Source organism: Taudactylus pleione, unplaced genomic scaffold (genome assembly GCF_031769625.1).
Source record: "Taudactylus pleione unplaced genomic scaffold, aTauple2 ptg000252l, whole genome shotgun sequence".
NCBI classification, from domain to species: domain Eukaryota; kingdom Metazoa; phylum Chordata; class Amphibia; order Anura; family Myobatrachidae; genus Taudactylus; species Taudactylus pleione.
Window position 1 is genome coordinate 2,373,257 of NW_028284654.1, and position 25,219 is coordinate 2,398,475.

At 45.6% G+C, this 25,219-nt stretch overlaps 1 protein-coding gene across 5 annotated transcripts in view; it reads left to right on the forward strand.

The window, feature by feature from the left end:
• Nucleotides 1-25,219, forward strand: part of PUM2 (pumilio RNA binding family member 2) — a 79,670-nt gene that overhangs the window by 48,433 nt on the left and 6,018 nt on the right. For 3 of the 5 annotated variants that reach the window (XM_088480281.1, XM_088480282.1, XM_088480280.1), the window contains exons 14-21: nucleotides 344-580; nucleotides 3,487-3,754; nucleotides 6,122-6,251; nucleotides 6,703-6,831; nucleotides 8,392-8,529; nucleotides 9,120-9,245; nucleotides 19,867-19,988; nucleotides 20,297-20,489. In XM_088480281.1, coding sequence (XP_088336407.1) covers nucleotides 344-580; nucleotides 3,487-3,754; nucleotides 6,122-6,251; nucleotides 6,703-6,831; nucleotides 8,392-8,529; nucleotides 9,120-9,245; nucleotides 19,867-19,988; nucleotides 20,297-20,489 — 1,343 coding nt within the window. The remainder of the gene's footprint in view (nucleotides 1-343; nucleotides 581-3,486; nucleotides 3,755-6,121; nucleotides 6,252-6,702; nucleotides 6,832-8,391; nucleotides 8,530-9,119; nucleotides 9,246-19,866; nucleotides 19,989-20,296; nucleotides 20,490-25,219) is intronic. The other 2 variants (XM_088480283.1, XM_088480284.1) reach the window with 1 other exon arrangement.

Genomic DNA, 25,219 nt, shown 5'->3' on the forward strand with positions numbered 1-25,219 from the left:
GGGTAAGTTATTAAATGTCGTCCCAAAATGGGCAACCCCTTTACAGAGAGAACCTAATCTAGAACTGAACACCCATACAAATAGTTTTTTCCATAAGACCACCATAGCTTTCTGTAGAATTGCATCCAAACGATGGCGCCTCTTGTACTATGATAAAAAGAATTTGTTGCCGAATCATTTTCCTTAGTCGTCGGTCTCATAACTTTTTTTATTTATTTATTTTTATTTCTGTCAATTGTCTTCCAGACACAAGTCTGGAATGTTCCGTCATTTAACACGCTGTGTTTTAATTAGTTTTTTTTTTTTTTTTTGTTTGTTTTTTTTTGTTTGTTTTTTTATTCAGTTGGCAATTCCGCAGGTAGTAGTGGCACAAGGAGAGATTCCCTGACGGCTAGCTCTGACTTGTACAAAAGGTCTAGCAGCAGCCTAGCGGCCATAGTGCAGCCGTTTTACAATAGCCTGGGATTCTCCTCCTCTCCAAGTCCAATAGGCATGCCTCTTCCAAGCCAAACGCCCGGACATTCACTAACGCCTCCGCCATCACTTTCATCACATGGATCTTCATCCAGTTTGCATTTAGGTAAAGCAAACTTTTATTTGTATGTTTTGTGTGTATTTGTGATCGTGTGTGTGTGTGTGTGTGTGTGTTTTGTTTTATGTTAAGTTAAATTACCATGTGACACGTTTTGTTTTAGAAAATGTTCTTTATAACAGTAGGTATTGCCACTAATGTTTATGGGCTCAATAGCTGCTAAATAGCGTTTTTGTATACGTGGTGCAGAATAGTATTCAGGAGTATTTTTTCCAGAAAATAACTTATCCCAGCAAATTTGGAGTACTTGAAAATGAGGGTCAGCATATTTAAAAGTTGCTAAAGTGAAGTTGAAAAAATCGTGAAAAATCCACCTGTCGCAAACGCCTGCAATCAAAAAACCACCTGGGGCATACTTGGGGACCCCCACACAGTCAAGTTTGTTAGTTTTTAAGTTTGTACCCCAACATTTTTGTTTGCCCCCTTTTTCAAAGTCATTTTTTGGGGTGTTAAGTGTTTTTAAAAAAAAATTGACACTTATTACCATTGGCGGACTGTCTGAAGGCTGTAGGGGGGTTCCCGCAATGTTGCACCCCATAACCCCAATTCTGCACTTTTTTCCACCTCCCATTCATAGGCGAAGCTTTTCCGCCTATTACATTGCGTTGACGTTCCGCCTAGGCAGAAAGTCTTTCAAATTGAATCCGGGGTTTAAGTCAAACAGGCGTAAATTACGTTATCGGCGAAAAGTTTCCGCCAAAAACACGCGGAAACGGACTTTTCGCCTCAAATTGAATATGGGCCTTAGTGTTTTTTCCCCAGATATATAATAGGCTTAAGTCAATGCCAAGTAGTTTTCCCTTATTATAATAGCTTGCACTATATTTTTAAGAAGGCTGTTCCACCTACAGATGAGTGCACATAATATAGCCTCCCCGCGCATTAAACAGCCCTTCTAATCGCGCCATGTCTTGACGTGACTAGGGAGCGCCGAGCGTCTTTTTGTCCTACTTTTTACCTTCTGCATGTGAAACGCTACGTGACAGTGTTACAGCCGCTGACACAGTAACGTAGGGTATCACATGCAGATACACCAGCAGAACATAGGCATGCTGCATATCATTTTACTCAACAGAACCTGCTTGTACTAGCGATGTACAGCACTGTGTGATACCACGCATGTGAAGGTAAAAAGGCACATGAAAGACTCGCTGCGCTACCGAGCCACAAAGAGCTTCTGCGACTTGTAGCGCATGGAGGATAGATGTATGTGGACACATCTATCCCCGGATAGTAATTCTTCCTCATATCTCCCTTACACCTGCTGCCCTACAATTCTATCAGGTGTGGATTGATAGGTCTACAATAGAAAGGTAGACAGTCAGTAGGTTGACATCAGAAGGTCAACAGGTAATTGGTCGACAGGGTTAAAAGGCAGACATTCAAAAGTTCGATACATTATTTTTTGTTATTTTAGTCTAACTGTAAGCCTAAACTTAAAACCATGTGTCAACCATTTGAATGTCGACCTTTTAACCATGTCGACCAATTACCTGTCGACCTAATGTCCCTGTCAACCTTTTGACCCTGTCATCTTTCTGGTGTCCACCAATTGACTGTCTATCTTTTAATTGTAGACCTTCCGGATACCAATTCTAACCCCATGTTCACGAGTGAGGACGGTATTTTGTTACCTCGCCCACATGTAACAAGTTTTACAGAAGTTAGAATGCCCGTCGGGTACCTGTGTTCTACTGGGCTTGGTGATGAGGCATAGGAGAGAGGATCTGAGGCAGCATGAAAATGGAATATAATCTAGATTGTTTTAATGAGGAAAGAGAATTAAAACGACGTTATGAGACATAATGTTCTGTTTGGTGTTCAATAAACACGGTCTCTATGGTATGACAGAGGCTCCAATATATGTATTAGTACTCAATAGCGGTGCTCTGCTGTTCTGTTGTAGCTCAGGGGCAGGCAAGGTGCGACATGCTCTGGAACTACACATCCCAGCTTACCCTGCTACTGTTTTGCTGTGAAGGCACGTTAAAGCTGTGTCGGGTCATGCTGGGATGTGTAGTTCTACAACAGCTAGTGTGCTGGACGTGGCCTTCCACTGCTTTCAATGGAGTTTAAGAGAAATAATCTCTCAGCCTGCGCTCATTTGCTGCCTTCAAAATAGAATTGACGCATCAAAGGCCCAATCTAAGCAGGATAGAAATCTGTAGTGAATAGACTTAAAGGGGGACATATACTTTAATTTAATTAGCGAACATTCAATAATGAATCTCTCTTGCTCTTAGTTGATTTTAAAGTGCCCCTGACGCCTACATCATGTTCCATTTACAAAGAACTGCTGATATCAGTGGGAGATCTCCTTTATATAAAGCAGCTCTCACCATTTGTGAAACTTTAACCAGCATTATCTGGTGTCATGTGACTTTACTTAGGTGCTTGACGAAGATCTTATGTAAATGAGAATATCTGACTGATTATCTTCAGATTATAGAAGCATCTGCTGTTAATTGGTTTTATGGAGTCGTACACCCATAAATGCTTTTACAGAGCAGGTCGGCTAGTAGGATCACGTATATCAACTTCATGTCAAAGAAGTTTCGCTAAGTGGGCGCTGAAGAACCGATCAGGGGCTTAGACCTAATGACAAAGTGGCTAGTCTAAAATGTCTGTGAGCATAATGTAAATGTAATACAAGCGTTTGCCTCCACTGACTGTTGTGTGTTCTATCGTGACAGATTAAGGAGACCTCAGGCTGTCCTTAGTGTATGGCAGAGCATGCTTGGACTTGTAGTAACACAGAAGCTGGATAGTCATGTATTACCTCCCTCTATAATTTTAAATTAGACCTATTGATGCAGAATTTACCCGTTGACTCAACATGGATCTGCGTCAGAGCTTAGGGTGTTGCACACTGACGGATGTACTTTGTTATATAGGGGGTCTGACAAATGGCAGCGGGCGCTATATTTCTGCAGCCCCTGGAGCAGAGGCCAAGTACCGTAGCGCAGGCAGCGGATCCAGTTTTTTCAGTTCCAGCAGCCAGCTCTTCCCGCCCTCACGCCTGCGATACAACAGGTCGGACATCATGCCCTCCGGACGCAGCAGATTACTAGAAGACTTCCGTAACAACCGCTTCCCCAGCCTACAGCTCAGGGATCTCATCGGGCACATTGTTGAGTTCTCCCAAGACCAGCACGGATCCAGGTGGGTTCAGTAGAGTGGCCGTTGTTTTTCTCCTCTTTCCCCATAACCTATCGTTTCTCACAGAGCTTTTACTTGTCTCAGAATTTCTGAGATTAAGATGTAATAATATACCCTCCCTGATTATGACAGGACAAACTCAATTTGCTCATCTCTATATGTGAGGGGGAAGTGGGTGGAGCATAAGCAGAAAGTGGGCGTGGATTGGGGGTTCTGGTTTGCAGGGAAGGAGTTTGCCTGGATAAATGTTGGATGGGATGCATAATAATCCTTCTACAATACAATTGCTAGGGGTTACAGTCAGGTGCATAAACATTGGGACATTGATAGAATTTTCATATTTTAGCCTCTATTCACCACCACAATGGCTTTGTAATGAAACAAACAAGATGTGCTTTAACTGCAGACTTTCAGATTTAATTTGCGGGTAATTACATCCAAATCAGGTGAACGGTGTAGGAATTACAACAGTTTCTATATGTGCCTCCCACAATTTCAGGGTCCAAAAGTAATGGGACAAACTAAACAATCCTAAATCTAACTTTCACTTTTTAATACTTTGTTGCAAATCCTTTGCAGGCAATTACAGCCTGAAGTCTGGAACGCATAGACATCGCCAGACGCTGGGTTTCATCCCTGGTGATGCTCTGCCAGGCCTCTAATGCAAATGTCTTTAGTTCCTGCTTGTTCTTGGGGCATTTTCCCTTCAGTTTTGTCTTCATCAAGTGAAATGCATGCTCAATCGGATTCAGGTCAGGGGATTGACTTGGCAATTGCATAACATTCCACTTTTTAGCCTTAAAAAAACTCTTTGGTTGCTTTTGCAGTATGCTTTGGGTCATTGTCCATCTGCACTGTGGAGCGCTGTCCAATGAGTTCTGAAGCATTTGACTGAATATGAGCATATAATATTGCCCGAAACACTTCAGAATTAATTCTGCTGCTTTTGTCAGCAGTCACATCATCAATAAATACAAGAGAACCAGTTCCATTGGCAGCCATACATGCCCACGCCATGACACTACCACCACCATATTTCACTGATGAGGTGGTATGTTTTGGATCATGAGCAGTTCCTTTCCTTCTCATCACTCTGGTACAAGTTGATCTTTGTCTCATCTGTCCATAGGATGTTGTTCCAGAACTGTAATGGCTTTTTTAGATGTTGTTTGGCAAACTCTAATCTGGTCTTCCTGTTTTTGTGGCTCACCAATGGTTTACATCTTATGGTGAACCCTCTATATTCACTCTTGTGAAGTCTTCTCTTGATTGTTGACTTTGACACATATACACCCACCTCCTGGAGAGTGTTCTTGATTTGGCCAACTGTTGTGAAGGGGTTTTTCTTCACCAGGGAAATAATTCTTCTGTCATCCACCACAGTTGTTTTCCGTGGTCTTCCGGGTCTTTTGGTGTTGCTGAGCTCTCCGGTGCATTCTTTCTTTTTAAGAATGTTCCAAACAGTTGATTTGGCCTCACCTAATGATTTTGCTATCTCTCTGATGGGTTTGTTTTGATTTTTCAGCCTAATGATGGCTTGCTTCACTGATAGTGACAGCTCTTTGGATCTCATATTGAGAGTTGACAGCAACTGATTCCAAATGCAAATGTCACACCTAGAATCAACTCCAGACCTTTTAGCTTCTTAACTGATAATGAAATAACGAGGGAATAGCACACACCTGTCCATGAAATAGCTTTTGAGTTGATAGTCCCATTACTTTTGGCCCCTTAAAAAGTGGGAGGCACATATTGAAACTGTTGTAATTCCTACACCGTTCACCTTATTTGGATGTAATTACCCTCAAATTAAATCTGAAAGTCTGCAGTTAAAGCACATCTTGTTTGTTTCATTTCAAAGCCATTGTGGTGGTGAATAGAGGCCAAAATATGAAAATTCTGTCAATGTCCCAATATTTATGCACCTGACTGTCCTAGTTGTAATGGGTGTATGACGTCATTGGGGGCTTGGTCAAACCAAAAAAAGAAAGCAAAGTTGTAGAACAACCCCCTCTGCTTGGCAATAGCCTGCACAGTGGGATAGCATAAACTTTGAATTGTATACCCGGTTTGCTGTGCGGGACCCAATAAAGCAAATCCGTATTTTGCAGTTTCCATCCTTTTTAATGGTCTTTAATGGGCATATGCATAAAAAACTCAATAGGTTTCCAAAGACACAAACTTTCACCCTCTGTTACTGCATAGCAGCATATTGGCATTTTTAAATGGGAATTTAGGAATGGTACCTACATAGTGTAAGGCTTGATCAAGTAGGTGGGAAACAAACCGCAGACGCATTTCGCCCACAGGGCACAGATTAAGTCCACGCATTTTATGTCAGTGTGACGTACATGTTTACTGGATCTCCAGGTTCATCCAGCAGAAGCTAGAACGGGCCACTCCGGCAGAGCGCCAGGTGGTGTTCAGCGAGATCCTGCAAGCCGCCTATCAGCTGATGACCGATGTTTTCGGGAATTATGTAATTCAAAAGTTTTTTGAAGTAAGTGGTTTATATTTTATTTGTCATTCTCATTATCGAGCGGCTATGTAACTGCATTACAATTACACTGTGCTAGGCAAATGGTGGCGTAAAGTTGTTTTCTTACTTTTACAGCGGTGACTACATCTACATGATGTTTCTCCAACTTGTATGTTGGGCTTAGGCGATGGGTGAGCGCACACTCGCTCTGGGCAGCTTTTGTCCAATGTTTCATGATGCAGTCAGTGAAAACAGGATATTAACTTATTAATAACTGAATAGTTCCCTCTTATACATATTGGAGGTCAGAGTATAAGGACCATAAATAGACCTTAATGATGAGTTGTCATTAAAGTCATGGGTTTGTTTGAAGTCTCTTCGTGATTCCTTGGAGTTCCGTCATCGTTAATAGATTTTCAGATGAAGAACATTTGACTGTTTCCTGACCCATGTTGGTTCATTTATTGTGCAGTTTGGCAGCATGGATCAGAAGCTGGCATTGGCGACACGTATACGGGGACATGTGCTTCCCCTGGCGTTACAGATGTACGGCTGCAGGGTCATTCAGAAGGCACTTGAGTCCATATCTCCAGATCAACAGGTAACTAACGTTAATACACCTGTATCGTTCTTCGAACCCTGGTAATATTAGGGGCTCTGAGTGGTGTGTGTGTGTGTGTGTGTGGGGGGTGATGGGGAGCTATTCCTTTACTGGCTACAGTGAGAGCAATGATGGAAAAGGATCATTTAATCGTATGGAAATTAGTACTTTATTCATAAAGGAATCCCTGGTGATAGGGTCACAGACTGTGGGGTTAGTCTTAGTAGTCTCTGTATTGTGGTCACAGTGATAGAGATAGAACACATGGTTCTTGCTATATTGGAGCTATCTGGGAAGGTCCTATATCTCTTATCCTGCAGGAATTAAACCCTATAATAGTACTTACTATAGAAGTATCTGCCAGAACCCTTTAATACTCATGTACTGAGTAATGCTGCCCATCCACTTAACGATGCGGGGGACGATGGCACGATTACGACGCCGTCGTCTCCCGCGGGATGAACTGCATACACTGAACGTTCAGACGTTCAGTGTATGCAGATCTATCATCCCCGAACATGGCAACCTGACGGCGGTCATCAGGTTGACCGTCATGTTCGGGCGATGATTGATGTTAAAAACGACCAGTGCGCGCGCGCATGGCTAGTCGTTTTTAACCTTTTGCTGCCCGATTTGCGGCCGATTACCAAGCGATGGAGCGATACCGACCATCATCGCTAGGTTTAATCGCCTAGTGGATGGGCAGCTTAATACTGTAAAACTTAGGTTTTGTTTATTGGATTCCACATTTAGATGTTAAACTGTCAACATCCTAACTTTCAATGTGTGCTAATATTATAGCCTTGAAAGCAATGGTTAGAAATGACCACAAGGTGGCACCACTGTATGATACGTACACACTACTGTGTGTCAGTGAACAAGGAATAGAATTCCCTTTTTCTGTCCAACTGATCCATGATCAGTCACTGCAACTAATTACAGTATAACTAATCACATCATTTCATCTGTGTCCCAGATGGCTAACTTAAGCTTTATCGAAGTAATGCTGGAGATGCCATAATCATTCTGCATGTTCGGTAAAAGTACAAATACACACATTGCAAAAAGCAGCACGTATGGGCCCAAGACAGTTGTTGATCTGGATTGGCATTCCTTTGGGAAGTATCAGATGCCATCGGGGCTGGCAGAAAATGCGGTCAGCATATCTGTAATTAGCCTTTAGCCTATTTCACAGGTTCTCAAACTCTGTCCTCTGGATCCCAAACAGTGCATGTTTTCCAGGTCTCCTCATTGAAATAGTTAGCTGAACCAGTGGAACTTTTAAAACGTGTCAGTGAGTAATGACTACACTTGAGCACCTGCTGGGTGACCTGGAAAACGTGGACCTGTGTGGGGTCCTGAGGTCCTAGTTTGAGAACCTCTGGCCTATTTTATGTAGACTCTTTATTAAACCCACGGAGTGAAAGCCTAAGTTAACAAGAGGATTACTTTCTGAGCCAAGAATGTCTGGCAGTATCGTTTGTAGAATAAGGGCGGGTCCACATGTTCGTTCTGAGCATATGGAGTCTGTAACCAGTGTGGTGTAATCTCTCCCCCCAGAGTGAGATGGTGAAGGAGCTGGACGGACATGTGCTGAAGTGTGTGAAGGATCAGAACGGGAACCACGTGGTGCAGAAATGTATTGAGTGTGTCCAGCCGCAGGCCCTGCAGTTCATCATCGATGCCTTCAAAGGACAGGTGGGTACCGTCTCTACCCATATAGTGTCCACGTCGCCCTCAGACGGTGGGAGTGCCCATGTTGTAGGCTGAATCTATATATCACACTGCAGCCTTTCGGTTCTCAGTGACATCACTGTGCCACTTTGTGCCGGTGTAGATCAGCGGTTCTCATCCTGGGCTGCTGGCACCGCCAGTGACGTTGAGGGGTACTTTCCTGCAATGGTGGGGAGAGACGTCAAGGTGATAATTAGGACAAACAGGGAAAGCAGTGTCCTAGGGGGTCTCTAACCCCATGCGTCACACTAGATAATAAAAAGGAAAGTCTCTCCATGTAAAAGACAGCGTATGTGGTCTGTAGTGTTATTGTATGTACATTTCATCCTTTCCTTGTTTATAGTACTGTACATATACTGCTTTTATAGATAGCAGCGTCTACACAGTTATCATTGTATTCATTACTATTACATCTATTGCTTTGCAAATGTTGGTGGTACAGGTAAGGCACATGGGCAGCCAGGCGGCACCCAGGTGAGAAAGTGATTGATAACCACTGATGTAGATTACCTGTAGATGTGTAGTCTTACTGTGTTGTGTATTGTTCCCCTCAGGTGTATGTGCTTTCAACTCATCCTTACGGCTGCAGAGTCATACAGCGTATTCTGGAGCACTGTACAACTGAGCAGACCTTGCCTATCCTGGACGAATTACATCAGAGCACAGAACAGCTGGTGCAGGTGATACTACTAGAGCTCGTATAGTAATAGAACAGCTGGTGCAGGTAATACTACTAGAGCTCGTATAGTAATAGAACAGCTGGTGCAGGTAATACTACTAGAGCCCTCATAGTAATAGAACAGCTGGTGCAGGTAATACTACTAGAGCTCACATAGTAATAGAACAGCTGGTGCAGGTAATACTACTAGAGCCCTCATAGTAATAGAACAGCTGGTGCAGGTAATACTACTAGAGCTCACATAGTAATAGAACAGCTGGTGCAGGTAATACTACTAGAGCCCTCATAGTAATAGAACAGCTGGTGCAGGTAATACTACTAGAGCTCACATAGTAATAGAACAGCTGGTGCAGGTGATACTACTAGAGCTCACATAGTAATAGAACAGCTGGTGCAGGTGATACTACTAGAGCTCACATAGTAATAGAACAGCTGGTGAAGGTGATACTACTAGAGCCCTCATAGTAATAGAACAGCTGGTGCAGGTAATACTACTAGAGCTCACATAGTAATAGAACAGCTGGTGCAGGTAATACTACTAGAGCTCACATAGTAATAGAACAGCTGGTGAAGGTGATACTACTAGAGCTCACATAGTAATAGAACAGCTGGTGCAGGTAATACTACTAGAGCTCACATAGTAATAGAACAGCTGGTGCAGGTAATACTACTAGAGCCCTCATAGTAATAGAACAGCTGGTGCAGGTAATACTACTAGAGCTCACATAGTAATAGAACAGCTGGTGCAGGTAATACTACTAGAGCTCACATAGTAATAGAACAGCTGGTGCAGGTAATACTACTAGAGCTCACATAGTAATAGAACAGCTGGTGCAGGTAATACTACTAGAGCCCTCATAGTAATAGAACAGCTGGTGCAGGTAATACTACTAGAGCTCACATAGTAATAGAACAGCTGGTGCAGGTAATACTACTAGAGCCCTCATAGTAATAGAACAGCTGGTGCAGGTAATACTACTAGAGCTCACATAGTAATAGAACAGCTGGTGCAGGTGATACTACTAGAGCTCACATAGTAATAGAACAGCTGGTGCAGGTGATACTACTAGAGCCCTCATAGTAATAGAACAGCTGGTGCAGGTGATACTACTAGAGCTCACATAGTAATAGAACAGCTGGTGCAGGTGATACTATTAGAGCTCACATAGTAATAGAACAGCTGGTGCAGGTAATACTACTAGAGCCCTCATAGTAATAGAACAGCTGGTGCAGGTGATACTACTAGAGCTCACATAGTAATAGAACAGCTGGTGCAGGTAATACTACTAGAGCTCACATAGTAATAGAACAGCTGGTGCAGGTAATACTACTAGAGCTCGTATAGTAATAGAACAGCTGGTGCAGGTAATACTACTAGAGCTCGTATAGTAATAGAACAGCTGGTGCAGGTAATACTACTAGAGCTCACATAGTAATAGAACAGCTGGTGCAGGTAATACTACTAGAGCCCTCATAGTAATAGAACAGCTGGTGCAGGTGATACTACTAGAGCTCACATAGTAATAGAACAGCTGGTGCAGGTAATACTACTAGAGCCCTCATAGTAATAGAACAGCTGGTGCAGGTAATACTACTAGAGCTCACATAGTAATAGAACAGCTGGTGCAGGTAATACTACTAGAGCCCTCATAGTAATAGAACAGCTGGTGCAGGTAATACTACTAGAGCTCACATAGTAATAGAACAGCTGGTGCAGGTGATACTACTAGAGCTCACATAGTAATAGAACAGCTGGTGCAGGTGATACTACTAGAGCTCACATAGTAATAGAACAGCTGGTGCAGGTAATACTACTAGAGCTCACATAGTAATAGAACAGCTGGTGCAGGTGATACTACTAGAGCTCACATAGTAATAGAACAGCTGGTGCAGGTGATACTACTAGAGCCCTCATAGTAATAGAACAGCTGGTGCAGGTAATACTACTAGAGCTCACATAGTAATAGAACAGCTGGTGCAGGTGATACTACTAGAGCCCTCATAGTAATAGAACAGCTGGTGCAGGTGATACTACTAGAGCTCACATAGTAATAGAACAGCTGGTGCAGGTAATACTACTAGAGCTCACATAGTAATAGAACAGCTGGTGCAGGTAATACTACTAGAGCTCACATAGTAATAGAACAGCTGGTGCAGGTAATACTACTAGAGCTCGTATAGTAATAGAACAGCTGGTGCAGGTAATACTACTAGAGCTCACATAGTAATAGAACAGCTGGTGCAGGTAATACTACTAGAGCTCACATAGTAATAGAACAGCTGGTGCAGGTAATACTACTAGAGCCCTCATAGTAATAGAACAGCTGGTGCAGGTAATACTACTAGAGCTCACATAGTAATAGAACAGCTGGTGCAGGTAATACTACTAGAGCCCTCATAGTAATAGAACAGCTGGTGCAGGTAATACTACTAGAGCTCACATAGTAATAGAACAGCTGGTGCAGGTGATACTACTAGAGCTCACATAGTAATAGAACAGCTGGTGCAGGTGATACTACTAGAGCTCACATAGTAATAGAACAGCTGGTGAAGGTGATACTACTAGAGCCCTCATAGTAATAGAACAGCTGGTGCAGGTAATACTACTAGAGCTCACATAGTAATAGAACAGCTGGTGCAGGTAATACTACTAGAGCTCACATAGTAATAGAACAGCTGGTGAAGGTGATACTACTAGAGCTCACATAGTAATAGAACAGCTGGTGCAGGTAATACTACTAGAGCCCTCATAGTAATAGAACAGCTGGTGCAGGTGATACTACTAGAGCTCACATAGTAATAGAACAGCTGGTGCAGGTAATACTACTAGAGCTCACATAGTAATAGAACAGCTGGTGCAGGTAATACTACTAGAGCCCTCATAGTAATAGAACAGCTGGTGCAGGTAATACTACTAGAGCTCACATAGTAATAGAACAGCTGGTGCAGGTAATACTACTAGAGCCCTCATAGTAATAGAACAGCTGGTGCAGGTAATACTACTAGAGCTCACATAGTAATAGAACAGCTGGTGCAGGTGATACTACTAGAGCTCACATAGTAATAGAACAGCTGGTGCAGGTGATACTATTAGAGCCCTCATAGTAATAGAACAGCTGGTGCAGGTGATACTACTAGAGCTCACATAGTAATAGAACAGCTGGTGCAGGTGATACTACTAGAGCTCACATAGTAATAGAACAGCTGGTGCAGGTAATACTACTAGAGCCCTCATAGTAATAGAACAGCTGGTGCAGGTGATACTACTAGAGCTCACATAGTAATAGAACAGCTGGTGCAGGTAATACTACTAGAGCTCACATAGTAATAGAACAGCTGGTGCAGGTAATACTACTAGAGCTCGTATAGTAATAGAACAGCTGGTGCAGGTAATACTACTAGAGCTCGTATAGTAATAGAACAGCTGGTGCAGGTAATACTACTAGAGCTCACATAGTAATAGAACAGCTGGTGCAGGTAATACTACTAGAGCCCTCATAGTAATAGAACAGCTGGTGCAGGTGATACTACTAGAGCTCACATAGTAATAGAACAGCTGGTGCAGGTAATACTACTAGAGCCCTCATAGTAATAATAGAACAGCTGGTGCAGGTAATACTACTAGAGCTCACATAGTAATAGAACAGCTGGTGCAGGTAATACTACTAGAGCCCTCATAGTAATAGAACAGCTGGTGCAGGTAATACTACTAGAGCTCACATAGTAATAGAACAGCTGGTGCAGGTGATACTACTAGAGCTCACATAGTAATAGAACAGCTGGTGCAGGTGATACTACTAGAGCTCACATAGTAATAGAACAGCTGGTGCAGGTAATACTACTAGAGCTCACATAGTAATAGAACAGCTGGTGCAGGTAATACTACTAGAGCTCACATAGTAATAGAACAGCTGGTGCAGGTAATACTACTAGAGCCCTCATAGTAATAGAACAGCTGGTGCAGGTGATACTACTAGAGCCCTCATAGTAATAGAACAGCTGGTGCAGGTGATACTACTAGAGCTCACATAGTAATAGAACAGCTGGTGCAGGTAATACTACTAGAGCCCTCATAGTAATAGAACAGCTGGTGCAGGTGATACTACTAGAGCTCGTATAGTAATAGAACAGCTGGTGCAGGTGATACTACTAGAGCCCTCATAGTAATAGAACAGCTGGTGCAGGTGATACCACTAGAGCTCACATAGTAATAGAACAGCTGGTGCAGGTGATACCACTAGAGCTCACATAGTAATAGAACAGCTGGTGCAGGTGATACTACTAGAGCTCACATAGTAATAGAACAGCTGGTGCAGGTGATACTACTAGAGCTCACATAGTAATAGAACAGCTGGTGCAGGTGATACTACTAGAGCTCGTATAGTAATAGAACAGCTGGTGCAGGTAATACTACTAGAGCTCACATAGTAATAGAACAGTTGGTGCAGGTAATACTACTAGAGCTCACATAGTAATAGAACAGCTGGTGCAGGTAATACTACTAGAGCCCACATAGTAATAGAACAGCTGGTGCAGGTAATACTACTAGAGCTCACATAGTAATAGAACAGCTGGTGCAGGTAATACTACTAGAGCTCACATAGTAATAGAACAGCTGGTGCAGGTGATACTACTAGAGCTCACATAGTAATAGAACAGCTGGTGCAGGTGATACTACTAGAGCTCACATAGTAATAGAACCGCTGGTGCAGGTGATACTACTAGAGCTCACATAGTAATAGAACAGCTGGTGCAGGTGATACTACTAGAGCTCACATAGTAATAGAACAGCTGGTGCAGGTGATACTACTAGAGCTCACATAGTAATAGAACAGCTGGTGCAGGTAATACTACTAGAGCTCGTATAGTAATAGAACAGCTGGTGCAGGTGATACTACTAGAGCTCACATAGTAATAGAACAGCTGGTGCAGGTGATACTACTAGAGCCCTCATAGTAATAGAACAGCTGGTGCAGGTGATACTACTAGAGCCCTCATAGTAATAGAACAGCTGGTGCAGGTGATACTACTAGAGCTCACATAGTAATAGAACAGCTGGTGCAGGTAATACTACTAGAGCCCTCATAGTAATAGAACAGCTGGTGCAGGTGATACTACTAGAGCTCGTATAGTAATAGAACAGCTGGTGCAGGTGATACTACTAGAGCCCTCATAGTAATAGAACAGCTGGTGCAGGTGATACCACTAGAGCTCACATAGTAATAGAACAGCTGGTGCAGGTAATACTACTAGAGCTCACATATTAATAGAACAGCTGGTGCAGGTGATACTACTAGAGCTCACATAGTAATAGAACCGCTGGTGCAGGTGATACTACTAGAGCTCACATAGTAATAGAACAGCTGGTGCAGATGATACTACTAGAGCTCACATAGTAATAGAACAGCTGGTGCAGGTGATACTACTAGAGCTCACATAGTAATAGAACAGCTGGTGCAGGTAATACTACTAGAGCTCACATAGTAATAGAACAGCTGGTGCAGGTGATACTACTAGAGCCCTCATAGTAATAGAACAGCTGGTGCAGGTAATACTACTAGAGCTCACATAGTAATAGAACAGCTGGTGCAGGTAATACTACTAGAGCTCACATAGTAATAGAACAGCTGGTGCAGGTAATACTACTAGAGCCCTCATAGTAATAGAACAGCTGGTGCAGGTGATACTACTAGAGCTCACATAGTAATAGAACAGCTGGTGCAGGTGATACTACTAGAGCTCACATAGTAATAGAACAGCTGGTGCAGGTGATACTACTAGAGCTCACATAGTAATAGAACAGTTGGTGCAGGTAATACTACTAGAGCCCTTGTAGTAACAGACCAGGTGATGCAGGTAATACTATTAGAGCCCTTGTAGTAACAGACCAGGTGATGCAGGTAATACTATTAGAGCCCTTGTAGTAACAGACCAGGTGATGCAGGTAATACTATTAGAGCCCTTGTAGTAACAGACCAGGTGATGCAGGTAATACTATTAGAGCCCTTGTAGTAACAGACCAGGTGATGCAGGTAATACTATTAGAGCCCTTGTAGTAACAGACCAGGTGATGCAGGTAATACTATTAGAGCCCTTGTAGTAACAGACCAGGTGATGCAGGTAATACTATTAGAGCCCTTGTAGTAACAGACCAGGTGATGCAGGTAATACTATTAGAGCCCTTGTAGTAACAGACCAGGTGATGCAGGTAATACTACTAGAGCCCTTGTAGTAACAGACCAGGTGATGCAGGTAATACTACTAGAGCTCACATAGTAATAGAACAGCTGGTGCAGGTAATACTACTAGAGCTCACATAGTAATAGAACAGCTGGTGCAGGTGATACTACTAGAGCTCACATAGTAATAGAACAGCTGGTGCAGGTGATACTACTAGAGCTCACATAGTAATAGAACAGCTGGTGCAGGTAATACTACTAGAGCTCACATGGTAATAGAACAGCTGGTGCAGGTGATACTACTAGAGCTCACATAGTAATAGAACAGCTGGTGCAGGTGATACTACTAGAGCTCACATAGTAATAGAACATCTGGTGCAGGTGATACTACTAGAGCTCACATAGTAATAGAACAGCTGGTGCAGGTAATACTACTAGAGCTCGTATAGTAATAGAACAGCTGGTGCAGGTGATACTACTAGAGCTCACATAGTAATAGAACAGCTGGTGCAGGTGATACTACTAGAGCCCTCATAGTAATAGAACAGCTGGTGCAGGTGATACTACTAGAGCCCTCATAGTAATAGAACAGCTGGTGCAGGTGATACTACTAGAGCTCACATAGTAATAGAACAGCTGGTGCAGGTAATACTACTAGAGCCCTCATAGTAATAGAACAGCTGGTGCAGGTGATACTACTAGAGCTCGTATAGTAATAGAACAGCTGGTGCAGGTGATACTACTAGAGCCCTCATAGTAATAGAACAGCTGGTGCAGGTGATACCACTAGAGCTCACATAGTAATAGAACAGCTGGTGCAGGTAATACTACTAGAGCTCACATAGTAATAGAACAGCTGGTGCAGGTGATACTACTAGAGCTCACATAGTAATAGAACCTCTGGTGCAGGTGATACTACTAGAGCTCACATAGTAATAGAACAGCTGGTGCAGGTGATACTACTAGAGCTCACATAGTAATAGAACAGCTGGTGCAGGTGATACTACTAGAGCTCACATAGTAATAGAACAGCTGGTGCAGGTAATACTACTAGAGCTCACATAGTAATAGAACAGCTGGTGCAGGTGATACTACTAGAGCCCTCATAGTAATAGAACAGCTGGTGCAGGTGATACTACTAGAGCCCTCATAGTAATAGAACAGCTGGTGCAGGTAATACTACTAGAGCCCTCATAGTAATAGAACAGCTGGTGCAGGTAATACTACTAGAGCCCTCATAGTAATAGAACAGCTGGTGCAGGTAATACTACTAGAGCCCTCATAGTAATAGAACAGCTGGTGCAGGTAATACTACTAGAGCCCTCATAGTAATAGAACAGCTGGTGCAGGTAATACTACTAGAGCCCTCATAGTAATAGAACAGCTGGTGCAGGTAATACTACTAGAGCTCACATAGTAACAAAACAGCTGGTGCTGGTGATACTACTAGAGCTCACATAGTAATAGAACAGTTGGTGCAGGTAATACTACTAGAGCCCTTGTAGTAACAGACCAGGTGATGCAGGTAATACTATTAGAGCCCTTGTAGTAACAGACCAGGTGATGCAGGTAATACTATTAGAGCCCTTGTAGTAACAGACCAGGTGATGCAGGTAATACTATTAGAGCCCTTGTAGTAACAGACCAGGTGATGCAGGTAATACTACTAGAGCTCACATAGTAAAAGAACAGTTGGTGCAGGTGATACTACTAGAGCTCACATAGTAACAAAACAGCTGGTGCAGGTAATACTACTAGAGCTCACATAGTAATAGAACAGCTGGTGCAGGTGATACTACTAGAGCTCACATAGTAACAAAACAGCTGGTGCAGGTAATACTACTAGAGCCCTCATAGTAATAGAACAGCTGGTGCAGGTAATACTACTAGAGCCCTCATAGTAATAGAACAGCTGGTGCAGGTAATACTACTAGAGCCCTCATAGTAATAGAACAGCTGGTGCAGGTAATACTACTAGAGCCCTCATAGTAATAGAACAGCTGGTGCAGGTAATACTACTAGAGCTCACATAGTAACAAAACAGCTGGTGCTGGTGATACTACTAGAGCTCACATAGTAATAGAACAGCTGGTGCAGGTAATACTACTAGAGCCCTCATAGTAATAGAACAGCTGGTGCAGGTAATACTACTAGAGCCCTCATAGTAATAGAACAGCTGGTGCAGGTAATACTACTAGAGCCCTCATAGTAATAGAACAGCTGGTGCAGGTAATACTACTAGAGCTCACATAGTAACAAAACAGCTGGTGCTGGTGATACTACTAGAGCTCACATAGTAATAGAACAGTTGGTACAGGTAATACTACTAGAGCCCTCGTAGTAACAGACCAGGTGATGCAGGTAATACTATTAGAGCCCTTGTAGTAACAGACCAGGTGATGCAGGTAATACTACTAGAGCCCTTGTAGTAACAGACCAGGTGATGCAGGTAATACTACTAGAGCCCTTGTAGTAACAGACCAGGTGATGCAGGTAATACTACTAGAGCTCACGTAGTAATAGAACAGCTGGTGCAGGTAATACTACTAGAGCTCACATAGTAAAAGAACAGTTGGTGCAGGTGATACTACTAGAGCTCACATAGTAACAAAACAACTGGTGCAGGTAATACTACTAGAGCTCACATAGTAATAGAACAGCTGGTGCAGGTGATACTACTAGAGCTCACATAGTAACAAAACAGCTGGTGCAGGTAATACTACTAGAGCCCTCATAGTAATAGAACAGCTGGTGCAGGTAATACTACTAGAGCCCTCATAGTAATAGAACAGCTGGTGCAGGTAATACTACTAGAGCCCTCATAGTAATAGAACAGCTGGTGCAGGTAATACTACTAGAGCCCTCATAGTAATAGAACAGCTGGTGCAGGTAATACTACTAGAGCTCACATAGTAACAAAACAGCTGGTGCTGGTGATACTACTAGAGCTCACATAGTAATAGAACAGCTGGTGCAGGTAATACTACTAGAGCCCTCATAGTAATAGAACAGCTGGTGCAGGTAATACTACTAGAGCCCTCATAGTAATAGAACAGCTGGTGCAGGTAATACTACTAGAGCCCTCATAGTAATAGAACAGCTGGTGCAGGTAATACTACTAGAGCTCACATAGTAACAAAACAGCTGGTGCTGGTGATACTACTAGAGCTCACATAGTAATAGAACAGTTGGTACAGGTAATACTACTAGAGCCCTCGTAGTAACAGACCAGGTGATGCAGGTAATACTACTAGAGCTCACATAGTAACAGACCAGGTGATGCAGGTAATACATGCAGTGTATTTGGCATTGCTCAGCTATTATCAGAGAGTCTCCTCACAGACTTAAAAAAAAAATAGCAGTTCTTTGTTACGGCCTGGCAACCTCCATATAACAACTCATTTGCATCTTATGCCCTTTACTTGGCTTTTACATTTTTTACCTCACACAAGTATAATAATTAGTAGTAGTAGTTTTGCTGGTAGTATTACAATGATGACAATTTTTGGGCCTGCGATAAGAACATTTCTGCAGTCAGTGCTTTATCTGAAGAACACATTGCTAGTGCACGTAGCACTTGTATCTAAAACAGCAGAGATTGTAGGCATTGCTCTTCTCTACAAGTGCCGGGGGCGCCTGTCTCTGGGACACGCGGCCAGTGGCGGGGGCGCCTGTCTCTGGGACACGCGGCCAGTGGCGGGGGCGCCGGTCTCTGGGACACGCTGCCAGTGGCGGGGGCGCCGGTCTCTGGGACACGCGGCCAGTGGCGGGGGCGCCGGTCTCTGGGACACGCGGCCAGTGGCGGGGGCGCCGGTCTCTGGGACACGCGGCCAGTGGCGGGGGCGCCGGTCTCTGGGACACGCGGCCAGTGGCGGGGGCGCCGGTCTCTGGGACACGCTGCCAGTGGCGGGGGCGCCGGTCTCTGGGACACGCGGCCAGTGGCGGGGGCGCCGGTCTCTGGGACACGCGGCCAGTGGCGGGGGCGCCGGTCTCTGGGACACGCGGCCAGTGGCGGGGGCGCCGGTCTCTGGGACACGCGGCCAGTGGCGGGGGCGCCGGTCTCTGGGACACGCGGCCAGTGGCGGGGGCGCCGGTCTCTGGGACACGCGGCCAGTGGCGGGGGCGCCGGTCTCTGGGACACGCGGCCAGTGGCGGGGGCGCCGGTCTCTGGGACACGCGGCCAGTGGCGGGGGCGCCGGTCTCTGGGACACGCGGCCAGTGGCGGGGGCGCCGGTCTCTGGGACACGCGGCCAGTGGCGTGGGCGCAGGTCTCTGGGACACGCGGCCAGTGGCGTGGGCGCCGGTCTCTGGGACACGCGGCCTGTGCCGGGTGCGCCGGTCTCTGGGACACGCGGCCAGTGCCGGGGGCATGTTAATTGCGTAACACATCTGTGCAGATACCAAACCATTTGTTTAATTTTGGTTTGTAACTTGTTCTTGCAGGACCAGTATGGGAATTACGTCATCCAGCATGTGCTGGAACATGGCCGATCAGAAGACAAGAGCAAGATTGTGTCTGAAATAAGAGGAAAGGTTTTAGCGTTAAGTCAGCACAAGTTTGCCAGGTAAATTATCACTTGCAAGATTAATCAGTGATTCTTCCCATATATACTTTGACCAGTTTGTGCGACCTCAGAAAGTTACTCCACTAATGAGTTACCTTGTTCTCCCATCTATAGAGACACTAATATCACTACTGTCACAGCTGTTATCCCCAGAAACAAAGATGTATTTATTTGGGTGTAGCAGATATAGTATTTCTCATTTATCGTGCCCGGTGCGAATCACGATGGCACTGATCAGCGGCAGCGAGGAAGCCTAAGGACGTGCCTGCGCTGTGCATCACTTATTGCATTCGCTCCTCTCTCCTTAGCAATGTTGTTGAGAAATGCGTCACCCACTCGTCCCGCGCTGAGAGAGCCCTGCTGATCGATGAGGTCTGCTGCCAAAACGATGGTCCTCACAGTGCCTTATACACCATGATGAAGGACCAGTATGCAAACTACGTGGTGCAGAAGATGATTGACATGGCTGAATCCGCCCAGCGCAAGATCATCATGCATAAGGTAAGTACATCATTGCACCTCCATATAAAGTACTGTCGTGTAGCAGAGTATGGTCATTCTCTTTGCATATGGCGGCTGCACATATTATTTTTCCCTGTAGTAAAATCCCCTTTAACCTGAAGGGACTGTAACCAGAAACGTTTTCTTTCAGTAAGGTTTGTGTAATAAAAAGTATATTTAACACAGGCCCTTAGGTGATGTGTGTGTGCCGGGAAAGATGATAAAATGAAGCTCCCCCTAAGACTGATGCATATAGTACATTTTACAGGGATGTAGTCAGCATCCCGACAGGTCGGGATCCCGGAGGTAAGTATCAGGGTGTTACTGGGAGGTTAGGGTTAGGCAGTAGGGAGAGGGTTAGGCACCGGACTGGGAGTGTTAGGATTAGGGAGCAGGGAAGGGGAGGTTAGAATTAGGGAGCAGGGAGGGGGAGGTTAGAATTAGGCACTGGGGGGGAGGGGGTTAGGGTGCGGGGGGTGGGAGGTTAGGTTTAGGGTGCAGGGAGGGGGGAGGTTAGATTTAGGCACTGGGGGGGGGAGTTAGGGCTAGGCACCGGGGAGGGTGGGTTAGGGGTTAGAAAAATACTTACCGTGACTTCCTGTGGGTGTCGGGATGGTGTTGTTGGTATTCTGACCAGCGGCATCCCGACAGCCGAGATTTCATACCCAACCCCATTTTTTCATATAGTGCGCCCCTTTATGTTTATGCTTTCTTCTACTACTAAGCCCCCCCCCCCCCCCCCTCTGGAGTGAATGTATTGTGAAGAGGGAATGGCTTTAGTGAGACTGGGAGGAGATAGAGAAATTATGAGGAAGGGAAGGTACACAATGACACCTTCCCTAATGGAAGAGCCCTGGCAGGCAGGGTGGCTAGCATGATCAGACAAGCAGAATCTAGGATTAGAGAAGTCCCTTTAAAATAATACAACAGTCATTACACAACTCGCACACACACACAGTTTCCCAGACTCTGATTCTCTGCTCATGGAAGCTTCTATTATATCCACAAGGAGAGTTATTGAACATTGGCCCTGATTCAGATTTGTGCGCGTCTAGCACAGCTGCTGCGTCTTTGAACACAGCGGCTGTGCTCTAATGTGCAAACGCTGCAGGAGTCGTCTTGTGTAAATAGACACCACCTGCCGGCTTCACTGATCCGCTGCTGCGTCCGAGGGCTTAGCCTATGATCAATATGGCGAATATCGGAAATATGAGTAACCCTCTGCTGGGGCCAGTGAAGCTGCGTCCAAGGACGCAACCACTGGCTTTAGCACACCCTGAAAACCGGGTGGAAGCCCCGTTTTCTGGAACCCTCTCCCCCAGAAGCCAGCAGCGTGTCATTCATGCTCCGGCGTTTGGGGGGCACTCCCGGCCACGACAGCCTGCGCAGATCAGAATAAATCGGCAAACTGCGAAAATATCTCTCCAGCGTACAACTATGAATCGACCCCATTGCTTAGAGCTGCAAGTCTGCCCCAGAACCATAACAGGCAGTCAGATGCTTGCTTTCATTGTCTGCATTGCAATAACAAGAGATATGGTAAGAACTTACCTTTGTTATCTCTGTTTCTACGAAGTCCATAGGGTCCACAGGGTTGACCTTAGGGTATAGCTGGATCTGGATCCACGGGCACCACGCAGTTAAAGCTTTAGCTGCTCCCAGGATGCACTTGGGTCCATCCTCCTCTATATCCCGCCCCCGAGCCACAGGCACCTCAGTTGGTAAGCAGCCAAGGCCGGAGGAGGAGACTAAACAGAGAGAAGGAAGACTGATACACACAAGAAAACCATACTCACAGAAAAGGGAGATGGAAAACCGGTGACCAGCAACACAGCCCTTTTGAAGCCAGATGCGTCAGGGCGGGCGCCCTGTGGACCCTATGGACTTCGTAGAAACAGAGATAACAAAGGTAAGTTCTTACCATATCTCTTGTTTTCTACTTCAGGGTCCATAGGGGGTCCACAGGGTTGACCTTGGGGATGTCCCAAAGCAGTTCAACTAAGGGCGGGGACGCTCCTTTGCAGAAAGGAGAATCATGCGCCCGAAGGATGCATCCTGAGAGGCAAAGGTGTCAAACACATAAAACCTCAAAAACGTCTGAATGGAAGACCAAGTGGCTGCCTTGCACAGCTGAACAGCGGAGGCACCACGTCTAGCAGCCCAAGAAGGACCCACAGACCGAGTGGAATGAGCCTTAACAGGCTGGAACAGGTAAACCTTCCTGTACATAAGCCTCCCTAATAACAGAACAAGCCAACGGGCTAAGGTTTGTTTGTTGGCAGGCCAACCTCTTATGAAAACCAAAGAGGGCAAACAACGAATCAGACCTTCTAACAGAAGCAGTCCGATCAACATAAATTCTTAGAGCACGGACAACGTCCAACCAAGCCTCACCAGCTGAAAGATCAGGTGACTGAAAAGCTGGCACCACCAGTTCCTGATTGATGTGGAACTTAGAGACAACTTTAGGCAAAAACTCAGGATGAGTGCGAAGCACTGCTCTGTCCTGGTGAAAATTAAGAAGGGGGGACTACAGGAAAGTGCCCCCAACTCGGATACTCTCCTGGCCGAAGCAATTGCAAGGAGAAACACAGTCTTAAGTGTTAACCACTTGAGGTCAACCGACTCAAGAGGTTCAAAAGGAGGTCCCTGCAGGACCCGAAGAACCACCGCCAAGTCCCACGGAGCCACTGGAGGCACAAAGGGAGGCTGGATTCTAAGAACACCCTGGAAAAAGGTATGAACGTCAGGCAGTGTAGCGATTCTACGTTGGAACCACACCGACAGAGCCAATACATGAACCTTCAGGGAAGCAAGACGTAAGCCCAGGTCAAGACCTGACTGCAGAAATGCCAAAATCCTAGAAACCCTGAACACCTGAGGATCAAAGTTTCTGGACTCACGCCACTGAAAATAAGTGTGCCACACTCTGTGGTAAATCCGTACAGAGGCCGGTTTACGCGCCCTCAGCATGGTACCGATGACGGAGCTTGAAAAGCCCCTGAACCACGCCGTCAAAGACAGCCGACCCAGATCTGGGTAAAGGCAAGGCCCCTGAGACAGCAGGTCCCTACGCTGAGGTAGAAGGAACGGAGCGTCGACGGACAAGCTCCTGAGATCGGAGTATCAAGGACGTCTGGGCCACCCTGGAGTCACCAGCAGAAACGTGCCCCCGTCCTGTTTGATTTTTCTTAGTACCCGAGGGAGCAGGGAGATCGGAGGGAACAGATACGCTAGGTGAAATGTCCATTTCACCGACAGCGCGTCCACCAGGCTTGTGCCTGCTTCCTTTTGTCCTTGAGCCGTACACGGGTAACTTGTAATTGTGACGAGAGGCCATCAGGTACAACTCCGGCAGTCCCCATCTGTCCACGAGAAGTTGAAACACCTCTGGGTGAAGCGACCATTCCCCGGGATGCACGTCGTGACGGCTGAGGAAGTCTGCCTCCCAATTGAGGACTCCCGGGATGAAGACTGCCGAGATCGCTGGAAGGTGGCGCTCCGCCCAAGCCAGGATCTGAGACACCTCTGACATCGCAGCTTGGCTGCGAGTTCCTCCCTGGTGATTGATGTACGCCACCATGGTGGCGTTGTCAGATTGCACCTGCACTGCTTCTATGAAGAGCGGTGTCTGACAGCAGAGCCCTGTACACGGCCCGCAGCTCCAGCACGTTTATGGGAAGAACTGCTTCCTCCGCAGACCAACGGCCCTGAAAAGACAATGAGCCAGTCACTGCCCCCAAACCCCGGAGACTGGCATCTGTGAGCAGAACCCAGTCCGGGATCCAAAAGGGGCGACCCTCGATGAGATGAGCTGGCTGAAGCTACCAAGCTAGGGTCTGGCGCACTTCCGAGGACAAGACCAGTGTCTGGGATCGGATCTGGTGAGGCAACCCGTTCCACTCCGATAGAATCTGCCCCTGCAGGGGCCTGGAATGGAACTGGGCAAATTCCACCATGTCGAATGCCGACACCATGGACCCTAGGACTCTCATGGCCGAGTGTACCGACACCCTGGCACTGCTCAGGCAACTGTGTATCCGCAGTTGTAGGGAAGACACCTTTTCCGGAGTCAGGAAAATCCTTTGCTGACGAGAATCCAGAAGGGCTCCCAAATGAACCATCCGTTGTGATGGGATCAGAGATGACGACTTCCAATTTATCAACCACCCTTGTGCTTGAAGACAAGCAATGGTCAGGTGGAGATGTCGAAGAAGTACCTCTGGGGTGCCTGCCAGCAGAAGAAGATCTTCCAGATACGGCAGAAGCCGTATGCCCTGGCCCCAAAGGTTGGCGGCCATAATTGCCATCACCTTGGTGAACACCCTCGGAGCCGTGGAAAGGCCAAATGGCAACGCCCGAAACTGGTAGTGATGTTGCAGGATAGCAAACCTCAGATACCTCTGGTGTGCCGGTGCTATGGGCACATGAAGATAGGCGTCCTGGATATCCAGGGAGACCATGTAATCCCCGGGTTCCATCGCCAGAATGATGGAACGTAACGTTTCCATGCTGAACTTGGGAACCCTGAGGTATTTGTTCAGAGACTTCAAATTCAGGATAGGGCGATGAGAACCATTGGGCTTCTGTACCAGAAACAGAGTAAAATAGTATCCCGTCCCGCGTTGAGACACTGGAACTGGAACAATGACCCCTGCTTGTAGCAAGGATTGTATAGCCACCTGAATCTGGGAAGCTTTGGTCTTGTCCAGAGAAGGACTCGTGCAAAA